At 36.8% G+C, this 14,499-nt stretch overlaps 1 protein-coding gene across 2 annotated transcripts in view; it reads right to left on the bottom strand.

Annotated features, from left to right (window-relative positions):
- Window positions 1–209: 209 nt before the first annotated feature.
- The window catches only part of RAD23B (RAD23 homolog B, nucleotide excision repair protein), a 44,853-nt gene continuing 30,563 nt past the window's right edge, over window positions 210–14,499 (bottom strand). The window contains exons 7-10 of one of the 2 annotated variants that reach the window (XM_053566492.1): window positions 11,889–12,027; window positions 10,052–10,179; window positions 9,081–9,257; window positions 210–2,670 (exon numbers count right to left, since the gene is read on the bottom strand). In XM_053566492.1, coding sequence (XP_053422467.1) covers window positions 2,557–2,670; window positions 9,081–9,257; window positions 10,052–10,179; window positions 11,889–12,027 — 558 coding nt within the window. In that variant the 3' untranslated portion in view covers window positions 210–2,556. The remainder of the gene's footprint in view (window positions 2,671–9,080; window positions 9,258–10,051; window positions 10,180–11,888; window positions 12,028–14,499) is intronic. The other variant, XM_053566500.1, reaches the window with a different exon arrangement.

Raw genomic sequence — 14,499 nt, forward strand, 5'->3', positions numbered from 1 at the left:
ATCCCATCAAATAGCCTATCTCTGTGTTGATGTGTTGGCTGAGAAAAAACCCAGGAGATCCAATAAAACTGATCTGTGCTTGGGTCTCCTATATGCTACATTCACCAACTATGGAAGAAAATAGAAGTTATCAGTGATAGAGGTGTTGCTAACTTTCAAAGATTCTATGTGTTAGAATCATTTAAAAAAATGAGAAATGCAATGCTGGATGTATTGAAAATATTTTATAATAAATTCTCTAGTATCCTAAGCCAGCTGGTACAGGAAAAAAATTATACTAGAACATTTCAGTTTTTTTAAACAATAAAAAAGAAATATTTGACTAGAGGATGGCATAAGAATTTTACAAATACAAATGTAGGCTTCCTCACATTTCCCAGAGCAACTGAACAATAAAAATATTTCAAGAAATAGTTGACAGTATACCTCAAATGCAAAATTCCAAAGTCAAACAGCCACTTACATTGAGAGATTTACCAAAACTGTAAATTAAACAATAACAGCAAAAGGCACAAAAAGCCTACTTCCTTTATGGTGTCTTGACTGATCCTTTAAGAAACAGATAAACAAAGTTATTATAAAGAACAATCAAAACTTGGCCTGAGCTCTCTTCTGGTAATTATTAATCTTACTATCGGTAGATTTGTTGTCCAAGGACAAAGGCTCCATGACACCAACTTCTGCTTTCATTTTCCACAGAAAAGAAGAGGCTGCTCCTGGCTCTTTGTTTTCCTCTTTCCAGTTTTCACTACGCTCTGAGCGACAAGGTAGCAGATATAGTGTTGTAAAATAAATGAGAATTTTCCATTATTCGACCAGAAACACCACCCCTCTTCCCAACTCATTGCTGACTTGAAAGATGAACGAATTTATGAGTCCTCATTAATTCTCCTGAGACGTGAATGATCCATTATAAAACATACAGTAATACAAAGTCCAAAAGCCTTTCAAATTCATGAAATAAACACATGAAAATTAAACATGATACACTGTGAGGGAAAATCATGATTTCATTTATTTTCATATGAGACAGGTTACGAGTGCATGATGTAAAAGCTTAAGTCACCACTGAACTGTGCTAAGGACACTGCAAGAGATTATGCAGGGAGAAATTTGTGCAAATTCATCTTCTTACTCAGTATCAGATGATTTAAAAAATTTCTTTAAATAGTCTTGTTTATATTCACAAAAATAGATTTGAAAAACTGAACAACCAGAAATCTGCCCCATTATAACCAAATAACAATGCTTATAAAGGGTATTCTAAAGAAAAAATTGAGATGAAAAAAGTCCAAATAAAAGCCAACACTGCTATTAAGAGTTTTCTTTTAATATGCCATGAGATAACTTGATTGTATATTTTCCAAAGTACTTTTCCAGCCACATCTCCCCACCCTTCCAAGAGATTTCATCAGTCTTTCCAACGTAGTAAAAGATGCTGGATTATAGTTTTGTCCACTTTCTCGTTTTGAAAACAATATAGTTCTAATGACTTTAATGGTAGTATACTCTTATCTAATAAAGAAAAACATTTACAAACATAAGAAACCCAGTTTTGAAACATTTGCATTAATTTTGAACTGAATCGGCATTTTGTGTTTTTAAAAAAAGGGTAGAAGTTTGACTCACACCTTGCTGATAAACACACTTGTGCTGAGGGAAGGGGAAGAAAGGGAGAGTAAATGCTGCACTTCTCCATTGGCCCCCAAAGTGCTAATTGTACAAAGGGATACATCGAAAGCAAACATGCAATGGTTGTTTTAAAACTTTTACTGCAATATAACAATGAAGTAAACAGTAATTAGATACACCTACCAATTTTGCCTCCCTGCCCCAAAACAAAAAAAATGTAAACAGGAAAATAGCTCTGCCTATTCTGGTACAGCTTTTCAAATCATGTTAGAAGGGTCATCCTCAGTGATCAAGAAATTTTAAAATAGCAGTAATTATCTTCATCTTAAGGAAAGGTTCCCTTTCTGCCCTCCCACCCCAAGTATTTAACATGAAAGAATGGGCTTCCTTAACATTAATTTTATAATTATTTGTTGAAGCAGCAACAAGTAACCATCAATAATTTGGCATTTCTGTTTACAGATGCTATAAAATTTTTTAAAATTTCACAAAGCCATCATCCAGTGTTGCCATGAAACAGAGACTGTAAATTCTAGGTAGCAAAGATTCTTTCTGAAACCAATGTTAAGTCAAAGAAATATAAAGCAGGGCATTACACTAAGTTTCTGGATCTAGTACACTAAAAAGAGTGAAACCTAGGAAAAGTTACCTACTGTTTTACAGAAGAAATAAAGACCTGCAAAAGCTGATTTTTGGTTGTATAGTATTTTACACACTGTGTGGAGTTGCGGCATCTGCTAATTGCAGCAGACATGCACTGTAGTTATCCCTGCCCTATGTCCTAGATCCCTCCCTCCCCACCCCTGACATTCTACTACCTTATACCAAGTATTGTGGATATGAGCCCAAGTCATCCCAGACAATCCAGTGAACAAAGTTAGTGTAATGCACTGGTGTGATGTGTGAGATAGAAAAAAGTCCCTTTCAATCTTCATCAAAGTTCTGCTGTAGAAGAAAATTGGCAGCCAAATTCTCATTCTTCTCACAAGCAAAATATGCTTGTATCACAAGTCCTTCAGGAAATCCTAATGCCTTTAACTGGAAGAAAAGAAGAAAAAAAATTATATAAATCCAACCCACCAATTATGGCATATTTAATTTTCTTTACATAGTATATATTCCAGCATAGCACTACTGATAGATCATTACTTAAAAACATACCACAATCCAAAAGAGCTCTTGAGAGTTTACATGAATTTAGCTCTATCTGAACATGGGATTTACTGTCTAACCCTAAGGGTTAGATGGAACCCAGACCCTTTCCTTTAACAACCACCTAAAAAATAAAAGTCTTTGTTCCAATTTAAAGCTATTAACTAATAGATAATTACGCCAACACTGTCATTAACACTAAAATTAGTTGCTAACTGTGGTGGTTTAAGAAGACTCCTGTACAAAATGTACAAAAACTTGTCAATCAAATGAATTTTAGTATTATTAAGGGTGAAAATAAGGATGATTACACTTGGAGAAAAGTTTAACTGCCTCACTTAATAACATTTTATTTGTTTTTTTTTTTTTTTTTTTTTTGTAGAGACAGAGTCTCACTGTACCGCCCTCGGGTAGAGTGCCGTGGCGTCACACGGCTCACAGCAACCTCTTAACTCTTGGGCTTACGCGATTCTCTTGCCTCAGCCTCCCGAGCAGCTGGGACCACAGGCGCCCGCCACAACGCCCGGCTATTTTTTTGTTGCAGTTTGGCCGGGGCTGGGTTCGAACCCGCCACCCTCGGCATATGGGGCCGGCGCCCCACTCACTGAGCCACAGGCGCCGCCCAACATTTTATTTGTTAAAGCAACTTATGTCTTTTATTCGGATTGAACAACACTCTCAATCTCCTATCTTTATTCAACATTTCATACCTGAAAAACAAGCGATCAATTCTTAATATTACATGATATGCTTTGGAATTAATATATACGATGTTTAGTTTTTATCTCCTTAGCATTGACAACATGTTAAATGATCATACCAGCTACTTATTTTCATTTTACTAATCTATTAAGAATTGCTTGTGCCTCAATACTCAGAACTTTTAAAAGCCTTTAAAAACCTAAGTCAATAAGGGAGGGGGGGGTGGATCAATAGAGGGAGGGTTAGTAGGGGGATCACACCTATGGGGCATATTGCAAGTTAAAAGTTGGGTCTATGGGGCGGCGCCTGTGGCTCAAAGTGGTAGGGTGCCGGTCCCATATGCCAGAGGTGGCAGGTTCATAACCAGCCCCGGCCAAAACCCACAAAATAAATAAATAAAATTAAATTAAAAAAAAAAAAAAAGTTGGGTCTATCAGGTGTAGAACACAAATGTCTTAATGCTGTAATTGGGTAAATGAGGTGAAGGCTATGTTGATTAGTAGGATGTAAGCACTCCAATTTGTACAAAAAATCAATGCATTGAATCCCATAATGGCGTAAATGTATTTATGATCTATGTACAGATGATTTAATAAAAAAAAAAAACTCAAGTTAATAACCTAATACTCTAGGCACTATTCTTTTTTTTTTGCCAAATGTTATATTATTAGTATAAACACCCTCCCCAATTGTCTTAATCACCTTTTGCTAGACTATATCTAGAAATGACTTTCAGAATTAGGTGAAAGCTGGGCACAGTGGCTCATGCCTATAATCCTTGTTTTTTTTTTGCAGTTTTTGGCCGGGGCTGGGTTTGAACCCGCCACCTCTGGCATATCGGGCCAGAGCCCTAACCCTTTGAGCCACAGGCACCGCCCGTCATGCCTATAGCATTCTGGGAGGCCCAGGCAGGTAAATGGCTTGAGCTCAGGAGTTTGAGACCTGCCCAAGCAAGAGTAACACCCTGTCTCTATTAAAAATAGAAAAAATAGCCTGGCATGGTGATTGTCTAGAGTCCCAGCTACTTGGGAGCCTGAGCCAAGAGGATCGCTTAAGCCCAGGAGTTTGAGGTTGCTGTGAGCTATGATGATGCCATGGCACTCTAGCGTTGGACAAGAGAGAGTTTGTCTTAAAAACAACCAAACAAAAAATCACAACCAACTAAATGAACCATTCATCCACGAAAGCAAAAGAGAAGCTCAAGAATTAGTCTGCTATCTAGATTGAAAGTAGGCTAGTGGAAGTAAAAGACAGGATACAATCCAACTATCTACTTCTACAAAACACACTTTTAAATCAAAGACACACAGGGGTTGAAAGTAAAAGGATAGAAAAAGATATATACCATGCAAACAGTAACCAAAAGAAAGCTGGTATGGCTACATCAGACAAAATAGATTTTTAAGACAAAAATTGTTACCAGAGACAAAAGACATTTTATGATCCAAAAAAGTCAGGAAGACACAGCAATTACAAACATATGTAACAGTATCCCAAAATACATGAAAACAAAAACTGACAGAATTGAAGGAAGAAATTAACACCATAACAACAGACTTCAAAACTCTCACTTTGAATAAAAGATGATACAACAGGTAAGACAGAAGACTCACAAGGACTCTGAAGACTTAAATACTACAAACCAACAAGACCTAACAGACAATTACAGACCACTTAATAAGAGCACTTTAAACATTTTCAAGTATACATGGAACATTCTTCAGAAAAGCTCATATTAGGCCATAAAACAAGCTTCAATAAGTTTAAAAGAAGTGAAATTATACGAAGTATGTTCTCTGACAACAATGGAATAAACTTAGAAATCAAAAGAAAAAAATTAGGGAAATTCATAAATATGTGGAAATTAACACAATCCTAAATAACTAATGGATCAAAGAAGAAAGTAAAAGGGGAAAAAACCAAAGTAGAAAATACTTTTAGATGAAAAAAAACAAAAACATGACATACCCAAACTTACAGGATAGTGCTGCTGCAGCAAGAAGAATGAAGAATATTTACAGCTGCAAGCCATCTGTATCAAGACAGCAATAATCTAATCTTCTACCTAACAAATTTTGAGAAAAGGGAAAACAAACTGAGCTCAAGGTAAGCAAAAAGAAGGAAATAATAAAGATTAAGTAGAAAATAAAGAGATTGGAAAAACAAAAGAAAGAATCAAGAAAACCAAAAACTGGTTCTTATTAAAATGGTCAATAAAATTGACAACCTTTAGCTAAACTGGGGAAAAACAAAATTTGAGGATTTGAATTACTAAAATCAGAAATAAACACAGAGACATTACTACTTTTTATGGAAGTAAAAACAATTTGGAGATATCACAAGGAAACTACAGACAAACATTCTTCACAAAGATGAATGCAAAAATTCCCAACAAAATGCTAACAGGCTGAGTCCAGCAACATATAAAAAGGATTATATACCACAACCAGTAGAATTTATCTCAGGAATGCAAAGTGGATTCAACATTACAAAAAAAGCACATTAGGGCCAGGCACTGCTGACTCACACCTATAATCCTAGCACTCTGGGAGGCCAAGCAAGCTAGGTGAATTGCTTGCGCTCAGGAGTTTGAGACCAGCCTGAGCAAAACAGAGACCCTGTCTCTACTAAAAATAGAAAAACTAGCCGAGCGTAGTGGTGGGCACCTATAGTACCAGCTACTCGGAAGGCTGAGGCAAGAGAAGAGGATTGCTCAAGCCCGAAGAGGTTGTTATGAGCTATGACACCCAGGGCACTCTACCCAGAATGAAAGAGACTGTTTCCAAAAAGAAAAAAGCATATGAGAAAAATAAAGGACAAAACCATATGAACAAGTTACATAGGAATTTGTTCAACCTGATAAAGGCTATCCACAAAACCCCCACAGCTAACATCATATTTAATTAACCGAGAAAGACTGAATTCTTTCCCCTAAGATCAAGAATGAGACAGAGACATTTGCACCTGTTACTTCTATTCACCAATATACTGAAGGCTCTACAGAAGGCAATCAGGCAAGAAATAAAAGGCATCCCTATCAGAAAAGAAGTGAAACTATTTGCAGATGACGTAATCTTGTATATAGAAAATCCTAAGGAACATACACACAAATTAGTTGCACTAATAAATGAGTTCACGAAAAGTATTAAGATAGAAGATCAATATACAAAATTAAGTTCTATTTCCATATAACTAGCAACGAGTAATTTGAAAATGAAATTGAGAGATGATTCCATTTATAATAGCATCAAAAAGGATAAAAATAGTTCAGAATAAATTTAACAAAAGAGGCACAAAACTTTTACACTGAAAACTATAGAACACTGTTGAAAAAAATTATAGAAAAGTCAATAAATAAAGATATTCCATCCCATTTTCATGGCTTGATAAGACATTATTATTAAAATTGAGGTGGAAATACAAAGAATCTAGAATAGCCAAAACAACCTTAGGAAGAATAAAATTGTAACACTTAACATTTCCCAATTTCAAAACTTACTAGAAAGCTACAGTAAATCAGACAGTGAGGTACTGGCATAAAGGTAAACATATACATCAATGAAAAAGAACTCAAGAGTCCCAAAATAAACCTCACACTTATAGTCAACTGATTTATGTTAAGAAAATTTAACAGGGGGCAGCGCCTGTGGCTCAGTTGGTGGGGCGCCGGCCCCATATACCGAGGGTGGCGGGTTCAAACCCGGCCCCGGCCAAACTGCAACCAAAAAATAGCCGGGCGTTGTGGCGGGCGCCTGTAGTCCCAGCTACTCGGGAGGCTGAGGCAAGAGAATCGCTTAAGCCCAGGAGTTGGAGGTTGCTGTGAGCTGTGTGAGGCCACAGCACTCTACCCAGGGCCATAGAGTGAGACTCTGTCTCTACAAAAAAAAAAAAAAAAAAAAGAAAATTTTACAGGGAAAGCAGTTTTTTCAGCAAATGGTGCTAACGCAATTCCACATGCACATTCAAAAGGATGCAGCGGGGTCCTACACCTCATAGCACGTACACAAAGTAACACAGAACGTTCATGTGGTGGCTCACATCTGTAATCCCAGCACTCTGGGGGGCTGAGGCAGGTGGACTGCTTGAGCTCAGGAGTTCGAGACCAGCCTGAGCAAGAGCAAGACCCTGTCTCTACTAAAAACAGAACAACTAGCGAGTGTCGTGTTGGGCACTTCTAGTCCTGGCTACTTGGGAGGCCAAGGCAGGTGGATTGCCTGAGCTCTAGAGTTTGAAACTGCTCTGAGCCAGAGTGAGACCTCCTCTGTGAAAATAAAATAGCTGGGCATTGTGGCAGGTGCCTGTAGTCCCAGCTACTTGGGAGGCTAAGGCAAGAGAATCACTTGAGCCCAAGAGTTTGAGGTTGCTGGGAGCTGTGATGCCACAGCACGCTACGGAAGGCAACATAGTTAGACTCTGTCTCAAAAAAAAAAAAAAAGAAAAAAAATTTAAAAAGAGAAAGAAAATTAAAGAAAACATGTAATTATAAATCTTGAACATCCTATATATCATAAACAAGAAAAATTATTGTTCAGATCAATTTCTATGTTAAAATGTACTTTATCTGGTTTCTATCACAAAACATTTTGTGATTCCCTCATCTCTCACCCCCTGCTAGCTCTCTCAATTCATCCCAGAACTCTTTCCCTTTTCTAATAAACATAAACTTACACTATTATATTATTTAAAAAAAAAAAAAACCTTTGTGAGATAACATGGGGCAAGTACTATGGATTACTATGAGTCCTGTTTACAAATGTTAAAATGGAGGGGATGAATAACTAATCATGCTATCATAGAAACTAGGTTAATGAAGTGCCACAATCTATACTGGCTGACTTGGTACTACATAAAAGTGAAAAGAGAATCAGGATAGCTGGGTTTAAAGTTTAATGTACACATTCTTACATAATTCATACATACTTATTTTATTAGTGTCAATAGTGAAGTAAAATTCATCATAAAAAATAACCTACAACTAGGTATATATACTTTTTTTTCTTTTTGAATTTTAAAACATCAGTGAAAAAAGGTGTGGTGCCTCATGCCTATAAATCCTAGCATTCTGGGAGTGCCAGGCAGGAGAATCCCTTGAGCTCAAAAGTTCGAGACCAACCTGAGCAAGAGCGAGACCCCATCTCTACTACCATAGAAAAATTATCCAGTGTTGTGATAGATGTCTGTACTTTCAGCTACTCAGGTGGCTTGGGCAGGAGTATCTCTTGAGTCCAGGAGTTTAAGGTTGCTGTGAGCTAGACTGGGGCAATGGTCCTCTAGCCTGGGCAACAGAATGAGACTGTCTACAATGATATTTTGAATTTCTTGCTGCTAGTTCCTTGGCTTTACAAAGAATAAGACTGAATGGAAGGTGGGTAGAATCAAGAAGAGACTGCTTTTACTGCAATCTCTACATCCATACTCTCTGTAGCTCTGTCCAACACAACTATTATATCTCCTAGTAACAGAAATGCTTTTTTTTTAAGAAATGCTTTTTATTGTTTCACCCAAGAGGGTCACTAGCCCTATGTGACTCCTGAGCATCTGAAATGTGGCTATTGTGAATAAAAAACCGAATTTTTAGTTCTATTTAAACTCACCCTTTCTATAGCTTCTTTCTCCTGAGGCGTAACTTGAATGTAGTTCATATGACCGCTTCCAGCTTCAGCAATTCCTCCGCTGCCGCCACCTCCTCCTCCTCCTCCTCCCTGACCACCAGCTTCTTGAACTGGTTCATTTAACATCTGAATAAAATGCTCCTGGTGTTGGCTAATTTGCTGGGGTAATGTGACAGAGGGAAATAATACATTGATAGGTAAATAGAAATTATAAATATAAATAAGGGAAGTGGCTATATTCTTCCAAATGGGATATTTTTTTTTGAGACAGAGTCTCACTATGTTGCCCTTGGTAGAGTGCCATAGCATCACAGCTCACAGCAACCTCAAATTCTTGGGCTTAAGTGATTCTTGCCTCAGCCTCCCAAGTAGCTGGGACTACAGGCGCCTGCCACAACACCTGGCTATTTTCTTATTGTAGTTGTCATTGCTGTTTATCAGGCTGGGGCCCAAGTTCAAACTCGCCAGCCCCAGCGTATGTGGCCGGTGCCCTAACCACTGAACTATGGATGCCAAGACAAATGGGATATTTTAGAGTGATTCTAAATATTCAGCCTTTGAAAAGACATGATTTCCTGTATATTATTAAAGAAATTCATTACATTTTAAGCAAAGTAAACAGTGAAGAAAATTCAAATTCCTACATGTAAGCCACTCTCCTCCCACAATCAGTTAAAAAAACTCCTGGAACTAGAGAGTTCTCAGATTCTTTAATAGGTTAATGTGGGATGGGAATATCCAAGAAGTAAATGTAAAATGCTTCCCAAATTGATCCCAACATTTTTCATTCCTTACCTAGAGCATAGAGCATGTTATTTTGAGCACAGCTTAGAAAAATGCTTTCACTATTCTCAAAAAGAGAGGTGATGGAAGGGGGAGCAGTGTTCACTGACTCTTTCACAACCCGGAACTCTAACCCCAATTTTGAAATTGACAGTTAATTAAATAGTTACCTGCAGTAACTGAGGATTCTCTCTGCCTATCTGTTGTAGCAATGCTGGAAGCAGGGAAGGATTTTGTTGAATAATTTGTCTCATCTGTTGAAATTGAGGCTGATTCCGCAAAAATTCAAGGGGATGTCCTAAAACACATACCCACAAACATTTTTAAACAAGTGCAGTAAATATATACACAAAGAGCCAGTTAAGTCTTAAATTTAGACAACAAATATTAGCAAGTAAACAACAGTGAGTCCTCAGATTTAGTAAAATCAATGATGAAAATTTCAAATTGTACCAGAAATCATTCCTATTAGCAAAGGCAAAGAGTGTAGAACACTGTAACATGAACTAAGCTTCCCTATAATTGCCACAGGCTCTCAGTATTATTGAGTCATACTGAGAAAGCATGCCCTGCATGTGCTCTATTAAAATAAATAGTACTTATGTTGCTTAAAAGTTCCTAAAAGAAATATATAGCAGAACTAATGAAAAAAAAAAAAAAAACAAGAAACCCACTAACTTTATAATACAATAAAAACCTCTCCAACAACACAACCTCAGCTTGAAATCCTGGGAAATACTAAACCAAATAAGTGTATATAATATTTAAACTTTAGGTTTGCAGCTTATAAGGAGTTTTAATACAAATTCAATTAGAAAGACTTTTGGTTGTTAAATTTCAAACATTTGTGAACTATAAAAACTTGAGATAAGTAAGTTACAAGACAATCTAGTACTTACATCTACAGTTTGTTAGTCTAAGATCCATTTACAGCAATAAATATTAATAATGCCAAACAAAGCCTAAGATATAGAAGCTGTAACATTTTAGGGTGCCGATACTTATCCAGTTATGCTGAAGGAAAATAAAGAATTGTGTTTTTTGAAGTAACTAATGAGTCAGAGAATTTTTAGATGTATATCATTAGGTAATCACTCAAATGAAGATGACCACAACACATGGACATTTATTCTTTTATGTGTAACACTAACTGCACAGATGAAGAAAATGAGACTCATAGACTATATTATCTAACAAGTGCTGAATGGGACAGCACCCCAAATATGAAGCAGAGCTGTAGCCTCCACTAACATGCTGAAATCTCAACAAATGAAAGGCCTATTCTCTGGCAGACTATATACAAAGTGCTTGGTAATTTTTGTCAACCAAAGGTGGGACTGCCATAATTAGAGCTAGGAAATGTGTGAAAGGATAGCCTCTTCAAAATTAACAGTGTAAACTACATGATCAATGCATACAAAAAAGAATAAAGGAGAACATCAAGTCATTTCTACTAGGCCTACATGGGCTCTAGGCTTTGCTCTGTAGCCACCCATGGCAATGGAAGCATGGGTACCCACCAGTAAGGTGCCTTGAATTCAAGTTTTGCCTTCCCTTCTTGTTAAAAGATTTTAAACTCTCAGGGCTTCATTTCCTTGGTTGTATAATTACTACTAAGACACTGCTGGCTTTGAATTTATACATATTTCTATAACATTTAGGGAGAGGTAAAGAGACAAGGTGACAAGCCACTCTACGCGGCTTCAGAAAGTAACACTGCATGCAAACCGGAAAGCATCTTTTCCTTTCAATAAAAAATGGGCATATTCTCTTTAACAAAGGTGCAGCACTGATGTTTAATATGAGAAAGGATACCTTTTATAACCACTTGGTAGAATTTCTTTTAGGCCCCTCTCTTAACATTCGTGTATAGAGAACTTAGCTTCAGAGTTATCCAAATACTTTGGAAATAAACTTCACTTCTAAATATACTAGATCAAATTATTAAATTATTTTATGCTAAAATTTCAGGACCATTTCTTTCCCCTCCAAAAGATTCTGCTTCACCTCCAGAACTTGTTGTTGTAGTTGTTGCTGTGGTAGTTGCTGCTGCTGCTGCCGCCGCTGCTGAAGACTGAGGAGTCCCAGTGCCAGCCGCCTGAGGGGGGTCAACCACAGCCTGACTTTCTCTATCTCCAGGGATTCCCTACAACACAGTTTCAAGCTTTAAGATATTCCATCGCACAAAATTAGCTAAATATTATACAGAATAAAAGACTTACAATCTATTTAATATCCCTGTTTAATTTTCAAGAACACCAAACATGTTATCTGCTTCAATTAAAAGTAAGGACTATTAAACTGCATTGTTCCAAACTAGATTAGAATGGCTTGGGTAGGCTGTAGAAAAACCCACAATGCTTTACTAAAAGGCAGTGTGGTAAAACAAAACTTTCACAACATTTGAAATGTTCTGTAACTGTGCTGTCCAGTAAGATACCCAAAACACTGATGCGTGTATTTTGTTAAAACTGAAAATAACCAAGGTTTCTGTGCAACATGTTGCTCTAGTTCATTTTTGAACTTCTTAGAAACTTTCATCCCCTGTTGTTCAGCAATATAGAACAGATTGCATTTACAACTCTAAGCCTTAAGATCATCCAAAGAGGGTTTGATGAATACTTGACAGTCCTGAAATTGACTCCTGGGAAAATAAAAAGCCTAATGATTACAGATCAGGTACCACAGTGGACATGCAGGAAGATGTCTTCTAATTTCTATGGTACCAAAAAAGTATCATTCAGAAAGTGTGGCATATATAAATTAATGTTCCAAAATTCACAAAATAGGTACAAATGAAATTTAACCTAACTTTTAGGCGATATAATAACCCTTCTGGCATTACTGTAGGTTAAAACTGTATTAAAAGTTTGAGGACATCTTATTTTGATGCATATGATTTATAGACATCTCATCAATAACTTTTTAAAAAGTCTTGCTTCCATTTTCTAATAAACCAGAAGCCAAACTCATCGACATACAGATAACAAAGGGTAACGAGCAGCAGGATAATGGTTGCCTGTACTAGATGTTGCAAATGCAGGCGTTGGAAACAAATGTTTTTTTCTAAGAGTTCACTAATTCAAAGTCTTAGTAAGATGAGGAGTTATTAACTGCTAACAAATTATAAGCAGATCTATAGTCTATCCATCAAATTCTCAAACAAGTTTGATAAACTGAAAAGTTAACCACCACTGCTACATCTCTATTCTAATGGTACATATATATGGCCTCTTATTATATAAGGGATCAACATTTCTTCTTTCCATTCATTAACCTTCACTTATCTGTTAACTAGTAACAGTTAAAAGTAGCTTTATTTTTTCAGTCTATGAAACAAATACATTTAAAAAATTTGTAAACTGTTTCTTGAACTTACCTTTCATCTATGTATTTGCATTTGCTGCTACGCAACAGTTTTAAAATTCAGCAACTCTGCAAATAGTGATTATTTTTATACCTCAAAACTTCACATCTATTAGATCAAAATAACGAATGCAATTAAACTTAAAAAGAATTCTAAGTCAGATATAAATGAAAGCCATAAGGAAAGACAATATTTTCATAAAATCTGTTGGGGGGGGGAACATCCAATTATCAATTAACAATCAAATCAATATAATTCCTCAGTTCCAAACAAAATGGATAAATGAACTACCAGCATTTAAAGACATTATCCAAGCAGATAATGGAAAAGTGAATTCAAGAAGACAAGATGATATGCTAAGAAAAAGATTTTGTGACTCTCAGATACAAATGCATATGCAAGTAACTGGTGGAGGCAAAGCACAGTTATATGGCTTATAACTGTGACTCTCCTGAAACTAGACACAGATACCTACCTGAAAAGGAGTTTCTAACAGAAGTACAGCTCAGTAACAAAGAACAGAAACTGGGGACTGTATTCCCCAAAGGGTGAGGGTAATTAATGGATCTTCAAGATGATATTTAGAACAATTAAGACTTTGACAATACTCCAAAACATCAAACACAACTATGAATAAAAATTTAAGACTAGGCCTGTAGTCCCAACGCTGTGGGAGGCCAAGGCGGGTGCATTGTTTGAGCTCAGAGGTTCAAGACCAGTATGAGCAGCAGTGAGCCAGAGTAAGACCCCGTCTCTACTAACAATATCAAAAACAGCCAGCACCGCCAAAGAAGAAAATCAACAAAAAAGGAGTACTTCAAACAAAGAAGAATGAACAAGCAAACTGAAATTAAAAATAAAAAAAAAATTTAAGACTAAAACAAGGTTAATCCAATGTTATTACAAAATTCTAAGTTTAGAACTCTTTTACTTTAGCGTGTAAACTAAAAAGGGTTTTGGACGATGTTCTACAACCTAGGCCAGGTGCGATGGCTCATGCCTGTAATCCCAGCACTCTGAGAGGCTGAGTTGGGCTGACTGCTTCGGCCTAGGGGTTCAAGACCAGCCTGAGCCAGAGTGAGACCCTGTTTCTAAAAATAGCCAGGCGTTATAGTGGCGCCTGTGTCCCAGCTACTTGGAAGGGGCAACTACTCCCCCCCATACCTTGTTAAAAAGTTCCTCAGCTGCTATTGACTATAAAAGAAACTAATAAATTCAAATGCCTACAGAACAAGGCAAGTAACATCATAC

The sequence above is a fragment of the Nycticebus coucang genome, chromosome 2, assembly GCF_027406575.1.
Source record: "Nycticebus coucang isolate mNycCou1 chromosome 2, mNycCou1.pri, whole genome shotgun sequence".
In the NCBI taxonomy this organism is placed as follows: Eukaryota; Metazoa; Chordata; class Mammalia; order Primates; family Lorisidae; genus Nycticebus; species Nycticebus coucang.